Source organism: Periplaneta americana, chromosome 17 (assembly GCF_040183065.1).
Source record: "Periplaneta americana isolate PAMFEO1 chromosome 17, P.americana_PAMFEO1_priV1, whole genome shotgun sequence".
In the NCBI taxonomy this organism is placed as follows: Eukaryota; Metazoa; Arthropoda; class Insecta; order Blattodea; family Blattidae; genus Periplaneta; species Periplaneta americana.
Genome location: NC_091133.1, coordinates 14,534,125 through 14,552,595, shown reverse-complemented (window position 1 = coordinate 14,552,595; position 18,471 = coordinate 14,534,125). Strand labels below are relative to the sequence as shown.

Genomic DNA, 18,471 nt, shown 5'->3' with positions numbered 1-18,471 from the left:
AATGTTAATATATTTCAAATAATATTAGATAATAGAAAGAGATTATTACTAGACAATTAAAATACAGCACAATCAGGATGATGTCTAAAGAAAAAAGTAACAATGTAGTCAGTGATAGTTTAAATCAGTATGATTGGAGTGAAATGCTAATAAGGTTATCTTTTAAGCTGTTCTTAAAGGTGTTTATTGTCTTGCAGCCCCTAATACTTTGTGACAAGGAATTCCATTGACGCGAGGTGGATATTGTAAAAGATGATGAATAACAAGATGTTCTATGAAGAGGTATACTTAGCGTGCCATAGATAAGTGATCTGGTATTTACGTCGTGGTTAGAGTATAGATAAGAGAAACGAGACGAATGGTAATTTGGTGTTGAAGTGTGCAGAATTCGAAAGAGTAAAGACAAAGAGTGTAAAGTTCTACGTTCTTTAAGTCGGAGCCACGAGAGACTTGCGAAGGACGGTGATATGTGATCATACCGTCGGATGTTGCACACGTATCTGACGCACATATTCTGAGCTTGCTGTAACTTGACTGACAATTCAGAACTTAGGTCACTTAACAAAACGTCACAATAATCGAAGTGCGGCGTTACTAGGGTTTGCACTAGGGTAAGTTTTAGTTGCTGGGGCAAGAAGTTTCTCAAGCGACTCAAACAGTGAATGGAGGAACAGATTTTTTTTATCGTTTCTTTAACTTGAAAATTCCAACTTAGATTATGTATCCCTTCACGCTTTAAATGAAATGTATTACTGTAGTTTAATTATAAATACAGTATACTGTACTACAGTAAATTCTTTGCAACTTTGAACTACAGTAATAAGACCGAAAAAGGAAAATACAGTACTGTGTCATACAATTTTGTTCTAGGTCTACGAGTACAGTTATGCAGTATTGTAATTTACAGTTTTCAACTTAACCTTCACATTCAGGTGCCTCTCTCGAAATAGAACAACTGATTGAAGTGAAGAGAATAATCCTACTAACTCTATCATGTGTCGATACAATTTCACGATCGCGGAAACCTTGGACCCAGCAGGCATGTTAAATTTTATGACTTTATTTATCCACCTGCTTTCTAGCTAACAAGGGGTAGTTGGCTGGACTAGTAGTAGCCTACAAGACCCTTATTGTCTTCTTTCAAGGAATTTCTGTACAGTTCTCAAAACTAAATTTTCCATTTTTGTAACACGTTAAATCTTGAAATGCAAGTTCTGTCCGCAGTTAGGAGGTAAAGCAAACTTTAGGACTGTGAAACAGCTGTCCATATCTGAGAGTGTCAATAAACGAGAGTTAAATTTATCATTAATTCTATAATATTTCAGTTGGGACATAAAAATCTGTCCGTATATGAGGAGTGTCCATATCTTGGAGATGTCCATAAGGAGAGATTTCACTGTACTTATATAATTCCATTTTTCGCATAAAATAATTATTCTATTCATGCTTTATATTCAAGGGGCCTAAGTGTACATGAAATAATGGCCATCATGGAAGAGAACGACAAAATTCAGGCAGGTTCTATAGATGTTTTCCTACCTCCACCAGAAGCTAGAAATGATACCAATGAAGACAGTGCTGACGAGGACTTTGGTGAAAACATAAATAATCTAAATTGTCATCAATTGGGGGCTGAAGGGGAAGTGATCCTCAGAAATATGGAAGAAGATTCAGTAACAGAAAATCAGGCGCAGAATGAAGAGATTCCAGAAGGTGCAGAAGTACGTGAAATATCAGAGCCTGTCAGGAGTAAAGGGACTATTGTAAGGAAATGGAAGAAGAGTATTTATAAAGTTACTGTGAACTAAAAAGGAAACCAAATGAGGAAAATGAAAATTGTGAGCCAAATCCCAAAATGAAGAGCTTATTGCCAATTGATATTTTTCAATCATTTTTCCATGAAAATTTTGTACTTGATATTGTAAAACAAAGTGTTGCGTATGCAGTGCAGAAAGGCAGGAATAAATTTAGTTTCCCCCCCCCCCCCAGTGATTTCAATACCTTCCTTGGGATTCTTCTTGTAAGTGAATATACTAAAGTCCTGTGCCGTTGAATGTACTGGAAAGAGAGCATTGACACAAGAAATGAATCAATAGTCGGAGCTATGAGATGCAATAGATTTGATGTAATAATGAGAAACCTTCATCTAAATGACAACACACAACTTGACAAGAGCGATAGGTTATCTAAAGTGAGGCCCTTTCTAGATGAACTTAGAAAAAGTAGCCTACAGTATGCACTGTGGGAGAATAAATCCAGTACTGACGAGGCTATGATACCTTATTTTGGAAGGCATGGACTAAAACAATTTATACAAGGAAAGCCAATTAGGTTTGGTTACAAAGTTTGGTGTCATAACTTTCGGTTTGGGTATCTAGTAAATTTAGATGTTTATCAAGGTGCTGTGATGCTCGAACCCAGGTACACCTGCAATTAAGCTTACCTGTATTAGTATTGATCACCTGGCCTTAAGCGTGGGCCTCTGGCCTTGTAGTTTTTTTTAGAGATTATCCTTGATGTTAACCCACCTTGAACCTAACACTTAAAATTTGTAACATTAGAAAGTAAGAGAAGATTGCAGTATTGTATAGTTAACTTGTATTCTTTTTATTTGTAATTTATTTAGTTTATTGGGTATTACGTAACTTTTGTACTTTGATATTACAAAGGAAGGAGCGCACCTATATCCTGTTTGTCATAAGAAATTACTGTATTTTTGCTTTTTTATGTAAAGTCATTATACCGCAACTCAACCTGTTTACAGGATATCTTGTCATGACCTTATAAAGGATTAATGATATTTCATTTGTGAACGACCAATTGGAAAGCTATCTTCTTTCTTAAGTTCCAACCCCAAGCTAAAATCTTAACCAATCAGACGTTATTTCGGGCGTATCCCTTTTTATGATTCCTATAAAACCCCATGAATCTGGCTCATCAGTCTCAATCAGCGGTACTTGGAAGAGACTACATTACGCCACTCCAGAGCCAGGAGGTTGCAGACTATAGCTCAGGAAGTTCTCCAACGCCACGAATATTCTAAGTCCGAATATTCACTTCAACACTTAGACGAATTCAGAGCTTAGCTACAAGAACGGGAGATGGCAATTCTACGACTTATATGTAAGTGGAAATTGTCCGTACTTACTAAGCCAGATTCAGACTTTCTTTAAAGGAAGGAACTTACGAGAGAAGTTAGTAACTTTTTTACAATATTATATACCAATGTAGAATTCTTTCAAATTATGTTTTATTATATTATATTTAGTATTATGTTTATCTTATTGTGTTTACTTATTATTGCAAGCGTGAAGCTGCAATATGTGTGTTGAATAACCAACTCCTTTAAAATCTGTTCTTTTCCCGCTCCTTGGGATCCTTAGCAGTGATTATAGGATTGATAACTCGTTCACCTGAACTACCTTATCATCCCCTACTTATCCGATTCCCGGGGGGGCACGACAGTGCAAAAGGTCCGCAGATAAATACTTCCAAGAATTTAATTTTCAGAAATAATGTTTCTAATGATGTAAACAATATAAACTTTTCAAGGTATTGCTTTGCAAGGAATTTAATTTTCGGAAATAATGTATCTAATGATATAAAATGTAAACTTTTCATGTTATTGCTTTCAGTGTTAAATACTTCCAAGAATTTAATTTTCAGAAATAATGTCTCAGATCATGTAAAATACAACCTGTGCATGATAATAAAATAGATTAGGACAAAATATGTTGTCTTATTTAATTATTAATCCATCACATTAAAAACACAATGTGAGTACTAATGGCTACCCTATGTACCTGATGATGTGTTTTTGCAACACATCATATCTCAGAAATTAGAAATGTGATAACAATAAATTCTGAAAATTCTAAGTTCATTATACGCTAATGCACTCAAGAATTCAATTTTATTAAATTTGAGAACAAAAAATTATTCTGGGCATAACATTAGGATATGTCTCTGGCTCTGGCATGTCAAGGATAAGGGCAAAGTTACGAACTGCTGTCTATCAGATTGCACTTTGCAAGTGCTGTGGTTTGAGTGAGCGTCACTGCATGTAAGAAAAACCATTAGTCAGGGGTATACGTTGTTCAGGGAATAAAGTACAACAGTAATGTATATTTACCACAAATTGGTACTAGGCTATATATAACCCTATTAGAATAATTTATTTAGGAAATATATGTTTCGGCAATTATGTTAAACAATGTTTCTTTGGAGGTATACTTGACAATGATTCTTAATAAAAATTATTTCACATAACACCAACAAATTAAATATTACTATATTGTACTACTATCCATGCGTAGTAGGCTATATCCTTAAATCCCCCTCAAATATTTTTTCCACATTAAATTACAATAAAAAATATCTCTCTCTCTCTCTCTCTCACGCACACACACACAGATATATACAAAAGGATTTGCCCTATTCGTGAAATTTTCAGCCTATGAAATTTTTGTAATGTTCTCTAGAAATAATTCTTCTAACACCAGTCTTTCTGGAATCTATTCTCATAAGATGACACAAGTATAGTAATTACAGCCAATAACTCCAACACTTTCCAATCTTCAACAGAGGGAATTCTCCTCAAATATGTGATTGGTTCTCAGTCAATAAATTAGTATTACATTGTAACAAAACTATAATAAATCAATTTAAATCCTGTCCAAATTCAATCTCGCAAATTTCAAATGCAATAATTAACAATAGCTCTCTAATAGAAACAACAACAACAACCAAATTTCTTGGGTTACAAATCGATGATGTGTTAAATTGGAAAAATCATACTAAAGAAATTACTCCTAAGCTAAATTCAGCATGTTTTGCTATTAGATCTATGCAAGAGATAGTAAATATCAATACCTTAAAAACAATATAGTTTGCATACTTGCACTCGGTAATGAATTTTGGAATAATATTCTGGAAAAATCTCACAGATAGTAAGAGTATATTCCTACTACAAAAAAGAGTAATTACAATAATAATGGATGCCAAATTTAGGAAATCGACCATTTTAAAAAGCTATAAATAATACCCATGGCATGTCAGTATATTTTTTCATTAATAATCTTCCTCGTATATATCCGTAAAAACTTTGTAACAAATTCAGCAGTTCATAGTATAAATACGTTTCAGGAAAATGACTATCATACTCCATTGGCAAGTCTAACATGCTATCAAAAAGGAGTGCATTATATGGCACTAAAATTTTTAATAGCCTCCCTATGGATATAAAAAATCAAACTCAAAACAAAAGATTATTTAAGGCGAAATTAAAGAAGTACCAGTTCCTAATTTCTCACGCCTTCTATTCTGTAAGTGAATTCATGACATTCAACAACGCTTCATAAATATTTGTGTGTTGTATTAAGTATTGATACTAAAACTTTGTATTGTACTATTAGACTATATTGTAAAACTCTATATATATATATATATATATATATATATATATATATATATATATATATATATATTTGAACTAAAATGTGACTATAATTAAGATTCTCTAGTACTATTAAGATTTTTTTTTTTCATTTGACATGTTCCATATTTTAACTGTGAAGTGATGTACGAATACTATGGAATATAAATAAATACAAATAATGGACTCTATATGAGAATCTGTTAAACGTGGTCTTCGCCTAGTTTTCTTGTGGAATTTAAATAAATAATCACACTAAATCTTTTAAAATGGATAAAAAAAACATAATGCTGTATTTTCTAGTTAGATTTTCATCATTGCAGGAAAATTCTGGACTACTTATAGTTTAAAATGTTTTTTTTTTATAGTGAGCCGTGCATGATGTTTCAATCGACGAAGTTGTTCTCCATCGCTAGCATCATCTTTTCACTCGCATTCCCAAAAGTTTCATTGTGGTTAGACGAGAGAGGGGGAAAAGAGTTTTCTTGGACAGGCAAACGATCATACAGCGTCACTCAGAAATTTTCTCCCACCTGGTGTGTGTGAGGCACTTGGAAACTTGCTCCCGCCAGATATAGATAAGAGACGCGGAAGTTTGCTGCCACCGAGATAAAGATACATAGAAGTTTCAAGATCGCGGCAGATACATGCTAGGAACGACTTATAATTCTGGAAGGATCCGGATTACAGATAAATGTATTGCTTACTTTGAGATTCGCCTGGTGGTAAAGTACTGGCTTTTATATTCAGTAAATTCTTCGAGACATTCCTCCCCTCGTCAGTCTACCTTATATTTCAAGTTAGGTAATGTTGTACAGATGTGTGTGTGTTTCTTTTAATGAACCAAATTAACTTTAAATATTGTATTGGGCACGGGTTAATGTAATTCAGAGTATTGCAATGACTATCGGCTTTCCTATTGTCATTCTCAGTTACCTTTATGTCTTTTATATTGTTACATCTTTCATCATTATTACTATTTTGTTCTTACATCAGTTAATTATATAGTATGTATATGTGTGTGTGTGTGTGTGTATATATATATTGTTCAACAGCGAGCCTTGCTTGTTTAGTTGCTTCCACTGCGCTACTTCGATCAAATCCAAATCATCTCTTACATCTGAACAAGTAGTCATAACCAATATGCTGTAAAGCATTTCATATGGTTTTGAGAACCAATTTTGAATATGTGGTACATGGAATGTTTCAATAGGCCATCAATCACTTACATCTTATCATTTTCCGAGATGTTCTTGTATTCATGGGAATTATATACATTGTAAAGTCACTGCACATTAAAGATCTTACAGATAATGTTTTTCTACACATTATATAGTGTGCCTTTCCATCGTGATTGCGTCTTGCAAGCTCCACTAACAAATGTGAAGACTGAATAACAGCTACTGCTGATTCTAGAACTAGTTGTGAGATTTGAGTGTCAATTAATAGTCTTCATAATTGTACTGATATCCCTAACGTAATTTAAACTTATGATGAACATAAAAGGATCAGCTTCCCATAAATAAACAAATAAATACGAAAAAGAATTTATTAATTCATCCCATCACTCCAACAAAATAAATTATACATTTCAAAATAAAATAATCAAACAAACATAATACATAAATATATATAAAATTCTATAGGGTCTCACTACCACTTGGCATCGCGATGTTTTCAATAGGTACTGTAAAGCAAGCAATCCTATGTTTCGTACAATCGTGTACTTATGCACTGCAGCCACTCATCCCTCTTGTGATTAAAAAAGAAAGAGCATAGCTGTCTGTCTGCAAGAAGGACCGTTTACATGGCGGGAAACTTAGCAAGAGAAAAATTATTTCTGTATCAGAAGTAGTTGTTAAAGCTAAAGAGTTAAAAAAAGTTTTACAAAGGAGTTAAATAATAAAATGCGTTATCAAGAGTGCTGACTTTGACACTGAAGCTATTCGCAATAGCTTCCAACCAAGGATGTTTCTTTTTCGACTCCTGCACAGACTACTATGTGTTGTTCGTAATTTCTTCATTGCAGAAGTTACAATAAATACAGTTTAGTGTAGGAAGTATATACCAATTATACGGAGGTGATTGGCGAGACAGTCAAGTAGACCTACAGTAGATCGTCTGAATTTTGCAACTGGTGATTTGCTTTCGTTCTCTGGAATTGCTCATAGATATTTTTATATATTAAATGGGAATTCATTTTTTACTGGTTTTAATTTTGCACTCATTCCTTAATTTCATTATTGACTGTAGATTTCGCCATATAGAGAGTGAACCATAAGAAATGTCATTAATTTCAGGGGGCTATTCTTTGAGATATTTCATATAAAAAAGTTTAATACAATTTTGCTTGTTTTTATTTCCTTTTCGAGATAAAAATCAATTTCTATTAAACATTTCATAGCATATTTTGGGGAAGCTATTCATTGAATTCCAAATATGCTCAGCCAATTTAAGACAATATGTTATGATAATAAATGACTGAACTTTGTCCTTTAAATGTCCAAAAATTTGATCTGAACAATTGTAACATTGAAAAATTCCTTTTCAGGACGAAAAATTACATTTTGCTTGAGCTATGGGTAGGACACATCTTGAATACCGGTTTTGCAATGTGAAAGAACTACTATTTTAGGAAACATGTATTTCGAAGTTCATACCTGTGGAGTAATGGTTATCGCGTCTGGTCGCGAAACCAGGTGGCCCAGATTCGATTCCCAGTTGGGACAAGTTATCTGGTTGAGGTTTTTCCCGGGGTTTTCCCTCAACCCAATATGAGGAAATGCTGGGTAACTTCCGGTGCTGGACCCGGGACACATTTCACCAGCATTATCACTTCATCTCATTCAGATGCTAAATAATCTAAGATTATGATAAAGCGTCGTAAAATAACCTACTAAATTAAAAAAAAAAAATAAAAATATATTTCAAATTTATTCTTTGCAGCTGTCTTTATTGTGTGGATTTCTCCCAGACAGTTTCTTGTTCATTGTCCAGCATGACAATAACTGAAAATAGTTGACAAGTTCCACCTGCTCCAGCAACTGAATCATTATTATATGATGTAAAAATCATGAAATCTACAAGTGAAGATATGAAGGAATCACATTATTGTCTTCCACTTTTAAGATTTGGAGACAGTAACTGGGAAAATGAGAACAAACAGTTCACAAAGAAACTAATATTCTCAGAAATTGCTTTCATACGTACATATATATTATATATATTCAGATTGATGGATGCGTGGGTGGATGTATGTAAGGATGGATAGGTGGAAGACTGGGGACATAGAGAAACACATACAGAGACAAACAGATGGACAGACAGAAAGAGACAGATAAAGAGATAGACAGAGAGAGACAGACATACAGATAGACAAACACACAGAGAGACATACATACAGATTTAGAGGTAGACATGACAATTCAGAATACTGAGTTCTTCATTTGAACAAGTATCACGTTGAAACTAATTACAAATTTCTGTACTTCGCCATTATTATTTAAACAAAATAGTGAAGCCAACAACGAAGTGAAGGTTCACACTCTTAACTCACCCCTCAGTAAAGACTTCGTCCTCTTCTGCCCTTATTTTCAGTCTGGACTCATCCTCCACTTTATTTAAGTCTCGTGCCACCTGCAAAAGATTATGTAAAACTACGCTATACGACAATAATAGTTGAAGAATCAATACACGACAGCTTATATGCTGTAGACTTCATCTTAAATCCTACTTAATCCAGTAAAGAGTTAAAATATCGTCGTTGAAAAATGCAAACGAATTTTAAAAATACGAAGACAAAATAATATAGCACTTTGTAACAAAGATCCCTTTTTAAAGAAGTATTGCATAAACAATAAGTTAAATGGAAGAGTAAATATGAACGACAATGGAATCATATTCTGGAATAGTCATAGGTCACTTTGTAGGATTCAGTAAGACCAAGTTGACAATTGATCATATTGTTACAGTAAAACTGGTAATGGACTTTTGGGACAATTGCAGATATTTCTCGATTTATAGCAAGCATACAACTAACAAACGAAGGTTTGTAGAACTCTAAACGAATTTGGAAATCCAGGGAAAATAATTCACTTAGTGTAAACAACAATGGAAGAAACTGTCTCATTTGTGAATATTAAGGGGGCCTCTCCACCTACTATTATCACTTATGCCCTCTTAAATAAATTTTTACTTTTCCATAGTCTGGTATGATATTATTCTTCTCAATTCAGTCTGTTAGTTGAGCCATGCTCGACATCCTAGTTCTCTACCTAGTACGTCACTTCGCCCGACAGAGTGCTCTCAGATGATATGTCATAGGTAGCGCTACTATTTCCTTCATTTTCTTATCCAAATTTTCCTATTCTCTGGTTGGTTATGTCAGACGAAGAGAGAGGGAAAGCGAGGTTACTTGGCTACGCGCAGATATATGTAACATTACTCAGGAGTCAGAGCCCGTATCGACAACATTACTCAGGAGCCGGAGGTCGTACCAATAACATTATTCAGCAGCCAGGCCGCGTACCGACAACTTCATTCAGGCAATCGACGTGCACTTAGGAAATAGAGCTCGAATTGTATTCTACACTTGTAACTTAAGTTCGTCGTGTTAGATTGTTCGAGAATAGTGCATCATTATATTTCACTTGAGAATTTATGGATTATATGAAACCTTGTTTGAAATATATCTTGGGATTCAGTGCGGCAATAAGTTGTATTAGATTTGTTATTATTGGAGTAGGCAAATTTGCGTTGTGATATTATTGTCGTTTTTGGTTGTATGTCTTAGAGATATTGTGGTGGATCGTGTATGGAAATCACTTGCTGACGATACATCTTGGGTTAAGTGACTGGGATTGCGTGGTGAGATATAATTTTGATATCTGAGGTAGTATTGAAGTTCCAAGACGGTTTTGGTGATAGCGTAGTGATTACGATCTCTTGGCTTACATCGTAATAGATGGTGTAATGAACTAGAATAGTATGGGCCTCGTTATCTATTCTAGTACTTGCTACTCCATATTGGTTATTATTGGTTTCCACGCCGGTATTCAGGAATCGAGTGCATTGAGTTTCAGTTGGTATTCAAACGACTATTTGTATTTGAAATTATCGTCGGTTACTTATCATTTATCGTATCTTTCTCTCTCTCTCTCTCTTGGGCATTGCTTGATTGTAAGGTACAGAGATTATTGTTAGTGCTATCTGCACAATTTATGTGAGACATATGTGGAATTGGTAATTTATATAGTGATCAGTCCCGTGAAAGTTTGTATTGGGTAAATTCTTTGTGAAATACTGAGTTTATGTGTACGTAGAATTTGGTTAATCAGATTTTATGTTATTTGTAATTGAATGGGGCATGTGTTATGAGTTAGCATACTGACTGGGTGTTCATGTTGAGGATTATATCTAGTTGGCTATATATATATATATATATATATATATATATATCTTTTTTTTTTTGAGAGAATGTTTCAATGACAATGCTTAATAGGTCAGCATCTGATTAGTGAGAAATGGGTGTATCAGATTGAATTATGACTTGTAAGTATGTTCGCCCAGTGTAGTTAAAGTCTCCACGATTCAGTCATTGCTTTACTGGTTATTCAGATTAACTTGTAATATTTTCGTTCACTTAATCTCATATCTACATGTTATCTCATTTATCATTCATGTAATATTGTTATTCATTATTTGTTAATTATATCTGTTATACAAATTCACACTATTTATTTATTTCTAAAAGTCTTCCACTGCGCACATCCAATCATCCAATGTACCATAACATCTGGAGAATAGCAGCCGCTATAAGAAGAAGTAGAGGAGAGGATGATCGTACACCTCCTCATAGTTTACTGCAGGAGTTTGGACTCGATGACTTGATTAATTCTTCCTCTCCATGTAACAGAGTGCAGAGTGGAGAAGGATCACAAAGGAACTCTGAAGATGTCATTGTGAATTTTGACGTTCATGCGTATTTACCAACAATTGGTCCCAAGAAACAGACAGCAATCATGCGGACTTTAGCTATCAAAGAAATTTTAAAAGAAAAATTACAAGGAATCTAATGAACTGTATTTCTTACACAACACACCAGACACAAGTTTACTCACTTAGTGCCAGAGTAATTGGGAGTGACCCCCTCTCCCCCTTTGTACTGCGCTGACCATTAAATTACAAGTGAATCTGATAGAACTTATCAGTGGTGATTAATAATTTGAAATGGATATGATTCAGCAAACGTTCAACATCGCAGTCTCTACCAGAAAAATTGGGTGAAGGAAATTCACAAAGGTCTGCAGGATGAAGAAATGGACAGCATGAGAGCAACAATCATATCCCTGGTTACCTGCTTGTAGCAGCCACATGAGCCAGTAAATAACACAGTGAGAACTACTGACCAACATACTTCATAAACTGCACTCACCTCAACTTCAGTTTTCACAGTGGAAAAGTCAACTGGCAGAGAAGTTTCCTCATATGTGATCTCTGATTTTAGATTATGACTGTCGTCCATACATTCCACCTTTATTTCAGTCATATGGAGATCTAATACATTTCCTTCCTGGAATACAAAAATCAAAATAATTGCATGTAATATATCATATGTACCTAGTTGTTCACGAAAAAGCTATGATTATTCTTAAATCCTAATGTTACCGAATGCACGTAAACACACTCCAGAATCAGTAGTGAAATAATTTGTATGAAAAGCCTGTCTAGATTGATTTTATAGATCCCAATCCTATCTGTTGCTTTATTGAAGGAGTTGGATGCGAATACATGATTAATTCTTCCTCCCCTGCTAATGCAGAATGGAGGAGGATGGAAAAGGAACTATGAAGTACTCTTTGTGATTTATAAGTTTATTGTGTAGTGATAAACAACTGGTCCCAAGAAATAGACAGCAAATATGACTTTGGCTAATCGACTAATTTAAAAAGAGAAATTAAAATAGGCACAATTAAGTGTATATTTACTAAACCAGGTGCAAACCACCAGTTTGGCCATCTACCACAAGATTAACTGAGTGACCACCGTTTAACACAGGACTGTCAACTAAATTAAAAGCAGACATGGCAAACATTATCAGCGAGGATGATATCATCAAAATTTTTACGATTTAGTGAATATTCAGCACTGGAGCTTCTATAATAAAATTGAGGTGAAAAAGATTCACGTAAGATATAGGATGAAGAAATGTACAGCATGAGAGCAACAATTGTACCCTCTGGTCACCTGAATCTACAGTCATATCAGCAAGTACATAACAGAGGGAGAACTACGGACCAACTCACTTCATAAACTGCACTCACCTCAACTTCACTTTTCACGACGGAAAACTCAATTGGCGCAGAAGTTTCATCAAATATCATCTCGGTTTTTACATCATAGCTGTGGTCCATACATTCTGTCTTTATTCCAGTTATTTGTAGATCTATTATTTTTCCTTTCTGCAACACATTAAAACATAATAAGTATGAAATATATCATAGGTCCTATATAGTTGTTCAGGAATAACCAATAACTACTTTCAATGTCTCTCCACTCTATTACTAAATCTTATATCAACGATCGCATGTATACACTCTCTAATCAACTGTGAAATAATTTGTAGGAAAATCCTTGTAACGCAGCATATAAAAAATAGCTCACAATATGATATTGTTTTCTTCAAATACATGTTTACTTCCTTTTATATTTCCACATATTAATACATTTCACTTCTAAATGACTGTTCTGTTATTGCAGAAAATGTGTGCCAGGAAATGTAGAACATGTTTGAAAATGAGTTATGTAGTAGATGTTTCTTCTGAGAGTAATCTGTGGCAGAAAATAGTAGTTAGTCTAGTGTTGATTCAAGCAGAAATTATCTGTGACCAATGACATTTCTGCCTATATTAATGCAGCAAGACAAGTTCCTATGGACGTTATTTAAATCCATAACTGAAACTCATGACTAATGTAAGAAATAAATGAGTGCCATGTTTTAAGTAGCAACATATTCTTGCTGATGAGACTATTAGCAAAGCATCACAAATAACCTATTCTTCCAGTTTAGGAACTGAATTTGTCAAATACAATAGCAGATGAATCTTCATCGGGCCAGAAATTTTGTCATGAAACTTTAACCACTGTATGACATCACAGTCCATCCAGCATTCTGATGAGTATGAACAACTAATACATGGTGAAATCTGGTTCTGTGGACTAAATATAATGCCTGGGGAGAACATCATGATAACCATACCATACCCCTGTACTAGTTGAACTACAGTGCACCATTGTTAAGATATGTGGATGTGATCGTCAGCTGATCGGCCTTGCTCATGTGCAGATTGTCACAGCTAGAATTATTGTAGGACAATTTTTCCGCCACGCAATAAGCTATATTGTTATAAACTACGCATTTAGAAAATAAGTAGTAATCACTCTCAATATAGGCTACCTCAGATAAAGATTTCTCATCTTCTATATTTGTCTTATTGCTTCTTTCTTTTGCCAGAGGGTCAATATCACATTCCAGTTTGACCACTTCCATCACGACTGAAAAATAAAATTAATAAGAAATTTAAATTTACATCTAATAAGTCAGCTATTTCGATATACTCAAGTAGCATGTGAAGCAATAATTTCACACCACCGCAGCGTGTGCACAGACACATACACACAAAAGAGCAAAGACGAACATGTTGATTCCAGATGTTACAGAATTTACGGTACAAATGAAGTTGGGGAATTGAAGACTGAAGTTGTCAGAAAGACTTTAACTACCGATATATGTTATAGTAGCATTTCTACGATAATGCAAAACAATAATGTGCATAGCATAAATGTTTGAAATATGTAAATATGTCTTCCTGTTAGCCTATTTTTACATACGAGTGCAAAGAATGAAATAAATTTCTCCACTATGAGCAGATGTACCATACATCACTTAGAACAGATGCATTGAAATGCAGGCGGAAAATGCATGGACGCTGTTTACTCCAAAAGTTCTATTTTTATTTGGGCCAAAATTCGTTTCTGAAGAATAGATTACGTAATTTACGCTTATATAAGTTAGTATCATACAATGTAACCTACAGGCCAATCTTAGATATCTGGCCACACCACACATGAGGTGACGTCTGATTTGCGTTTCGTTATTGGTTAAATGGGGTAGGGATAAATGACATGAGACCGAGGTATGTGACAAGGTTAGTGGTTTAGTTGAGGGGCTATTGCACAAGGTAGAGTATTGACCGGCCACTGAAGGAATATTGCACATTTTTATCACTGCCAATGTGGCGCTATAAACCAATTTTCAACACGTTTATCCATACTCACATTTATTTACTGCATCCAACTGATCGCATATATGATATGGGACATATCAAAAAAAAAAAACGCACGCATGCACACACACAGATATATATTGAACTGTCAATTACCATTTGGCACCAATTACCATCACCATTTGGTACCACTCGTCAGATGTTTAGGTGAACTGAGACAATTGATGGGCACTGTGGAATAGCGATGCATAGAGCGATCAAATAACAAACGAAAGTTTTTATAACAAACAATATAATTGACTGAATAGTGGATAATAGAGAATACACGAATGAATTTATGCAATATAACAAATAATGATGACTCTAAGCAGCAAGTACTGTAACAATAATACAATCTGAATATATATATATATATATATATATATATATATATATATATATTTTATTATTATCAGTAGGGGACAGATGTTGATGACCAATGATCATTAAAAAGCCTTTAAACTAATAGAAAAATTACATAAAATTAAAAGAAAATGACATTTAAATATTATTCACCGTACTCGCACCACAACTTCTTAAAAATTAGTCACCTTGTTTCAATGATTGCCCTGCAAATTTCGGAAAGAGGAGGCAACATCCTGGAATTTAGGTACGATAAAGGAAAAGAACATGCATCAAAATGAATGTTTTAAGGTAAAACTATAGATTTTAATGAGAGTTTACAATGTGTTCCAATCAGGGGTGGTTTATGTCACTGTCTTCATTCTCTGTCTCCTCATCCTTCTGCGCTTCTCTTTTCTTACCAAATCTTCCAGGTGAGGGAGTATGAATGACAAAACAAATTGTGTGCGCAGCATGCATTCTTCCAATCTTTATGTTAAAAATATTGTCTACTACAGTAGACATTCCTTCCGAACCACATCCTGTCCAGGAGACGGTGAAAGTTCCCCCCCCCCCATTCCAAACATAAATTCTAAAGACACACTTGTACCGACAAAGGAACAGTAGTGGTCAAAGCCCTCACTTAAACACTTGTACCGACAAAGGAACAGTAGTGGTCAAAGCCCTCACTTAAACTAAGCTGTTGTCAAGCATTTTATATTACTTTTGTTGTGTGAAGTGAAGCATTCAGTGGAATGAGGAATGGACTTTAGAGTCTATTCCAAACTACAAAACTCAAACTTCACTGTTATTCACTTATTCAGGAGGTAATTACTACTTACCTATTTGCTTAGAAAATTATTTAACATATGTTTTTGAACCAACAGTATCTAAACACACGTCACAAGTTTTAGCAGTTTTCACAATACTAGAGAGTAGGCCTACACATCCACAAAAATTATATAATGAGCTCAATTCACTGTAATTCATTTTTGGAGGTTCGTAGTCTGTTTCAATATCTCCATAAGGTAACTGTTTTTCACACATAGTATTACCCTCCTCTTGTATAACATCTAGGAAGCCACTTAAAAATTCTGTCATCCTTATCATAACTGGCCTTTGACACATCATTAAGGAATTGTGACACACATATTAGTCTTGAAGTATTCTTGAACTGAGATGCATTAGGAATAACTTGTTTTGATCTCACTACAATAAACAAATTTTCCAAACAATCTTGTGTGAAGCGTGATGTCAACAAAAAATTATAACCGCTTTCATTGGGGAATTGTTCTTGTATGGCTAAAATTGACTGAGTTGAAAGAACCACACCCATCTGCGAAGGTTTCCAATGCTGTTTCTCTCCAACTTTATTCTTGAAAACATGTCCATAAAGTAATTCAGGAATGAGATAACTTTTTCATATATTTCAACTTTTTCTTTGCTCAGAGCATGTACTGGATGTCTTGATGTCATAATAGTAAACCATTCTTCAATCTGATCAATAAACCATGCAGTTGTGTTGTATTCTGATTTACTGCATTCACTAGCCAAGAATTTTAGGTCACTGCTCACATCATGACTTATAACATGTGTAGAGCTTGGTACTCTCATAGTCTGGAAATGGCTTGGAGTAAGGTCTTCTTGTGTCAATCTGGGTGCTAATTTAAATTGCAAAGTATCTTGATAATTCATCAAGTACTGAATGTGCTGAGCCTTTACCATGCTGCTGTTAAGATTATGTTTTTTTCTGTATGTCTTCTGGTATACACTGGTGGCCATAATTCTGGAAACTTTTTGTTTTTGTACTGAATTATTATAACATTTGTATTAATTCACAGATTTATACAATTGAAAATGTTATTCGTGACTGACCCGTTATTTATGAGGTTGTAATAAAGGTATTATATTAAATCCTGAATATTTTAACAATAAATGATCATTAATATGTGGGAAATTATGTTCTTGTCGTTTAAGATCTAACTATTAATTTAAGATTTCATTATAATTTCCCATTATTTACTGTAATAAAAACTGGTCCATTGTTGAGTTTAAGATTATTGTTGATCAGTAGAAGTATTGTTGAGCACTGATAGCATAAAATACTAAGTCAATTGCTGTGTAGAACTTCCTATATCTCTTTAGAAGATTTCCTTCGATCTTTCAATGCTAATCGACAAATCTGCTTCACATCTCTTGGACTTACTTCAGTCCTAAGTGTTGTTTTACAAGATTTTGTGGATTTGTACTTCTGCCTTACCTTCTGGACTCCAGACAATGTAGCACCATTACCAAGTTTTCTTGCAATTTCCTTGATTGTGTAGCCTTCTTCTCGAAGTGTGACTGCCCTAGAAGGTGTTCAGTTCTTTCGTGGATCCATTGTGATAAAATGATCAATAAAGTTTGTTGTAAAGCAATCAGGTGTTCACCTAACGAAATCTTAAGTCAGACTAATGACAGAAACAAATTAATAATGTCCATATTTTATGCTACCAGTGCTCAACAATGCTTCTACCGATCAACAATAACTTTAAAATCAACAATGGACTAGTTTTTATTACAGTAAATATTGGGAAATTATAATGAAATCTGAAATTAATATTTAGATCTTAAACGACAAGAACATAATTTCCCACATTGTAATGGTTATTTATTGTTAAAATATTCAGAATTTAATATAATACCTTTATTATAACCCCATAATTAACGAATCAGTCACGAGTAACATTTTCAATTCTATAAATCTGTGAATCAATGCAGATTATATAATAATTCAGTACCAAAACAAAGAGTTTCCAGAATTATGGCCACCAGTGTATGAACAGTTTTATTGTTGACAATCATGCTCCACATGTACGAGGGACCCCTTCATCTGGACAATGGGCACAGAATCAAGGTCGCTCCACACGGACTTCCGTCTTCTTTCGGATCTTATCTAACATGAACACTCTGCCCCCTTAATGCAGACCTCAACCAGATTGGACCGATACAGAAGAAACACATCCGACTCTGCAAATACGGCCCATACGAAAATATTAGCAATAGCCTTACACTCAGCAGGTTCAGGGCACACCATCAGTTTCGAGAGTATCAAGATAGTAGATAAATAAGACAGCATATACAAAAGACTGGTTAAAGAAGCTATCGACATCAACTACATCCCAATAACATTAACAAGATGACGGGTTACAACTCAGTAACTCATGGGGAAGATAATACTTAGGAACGAGGAACCAGTGTCTCCACATGTACGCGGCACCCTCTCATCTGGACAACGGACATGGAATCAAAGTCACCGCATACAACTTCCGTTTTCTTTCGGACTTTATTGGGGCCAGTCTTTAATATGAATACTCCCCTCCATACAGACCT

At 34.5% G+C, this 18,471-nt stretch overlaps 1 protein-coding gene across 7 annotated transcripts in view; it reads right to left on the bottom strand.

Annotated features, from left to right (window-relative positions):
- LOC138693197 (gastrula zinc finger protein XlCGF57.1-like) overlaps positions 1 to 18,471 on the bottom strand; it is a 48,009-nt gene that overhangs the window by 15,036 nt on the left and 14,502 nt on the right. For 6 of the 7 annotated variants that reach the window (XM_069816938.1, XM_069816937.1, XM_069816939.1 and 3 more), the window contains 3 exons: positions 12,757 to 12,894; positions 11,868 to 12,005; positions 8,991 to 9,070 (listed from right to left, as the gene is read on the bottom strand). In XM_069816938.1, the coding sequence (XP_069673039.1) occupies positions 8,991 to 9,070; positions 11,868 to 12,005; positions 12,757 to 12,894 (356 nt within the window). Of the gene's footprint in view, positions 1 to 8,990; positions 9,071 to 11,867; positions 12,006 to 12,756; positions 12,895 to 13,889; positions 13,988 to 18,471 lie in introns of all 7 variants that reach the window. The other variant, XM_069816936.1, reaches the window with a different exon arrangement.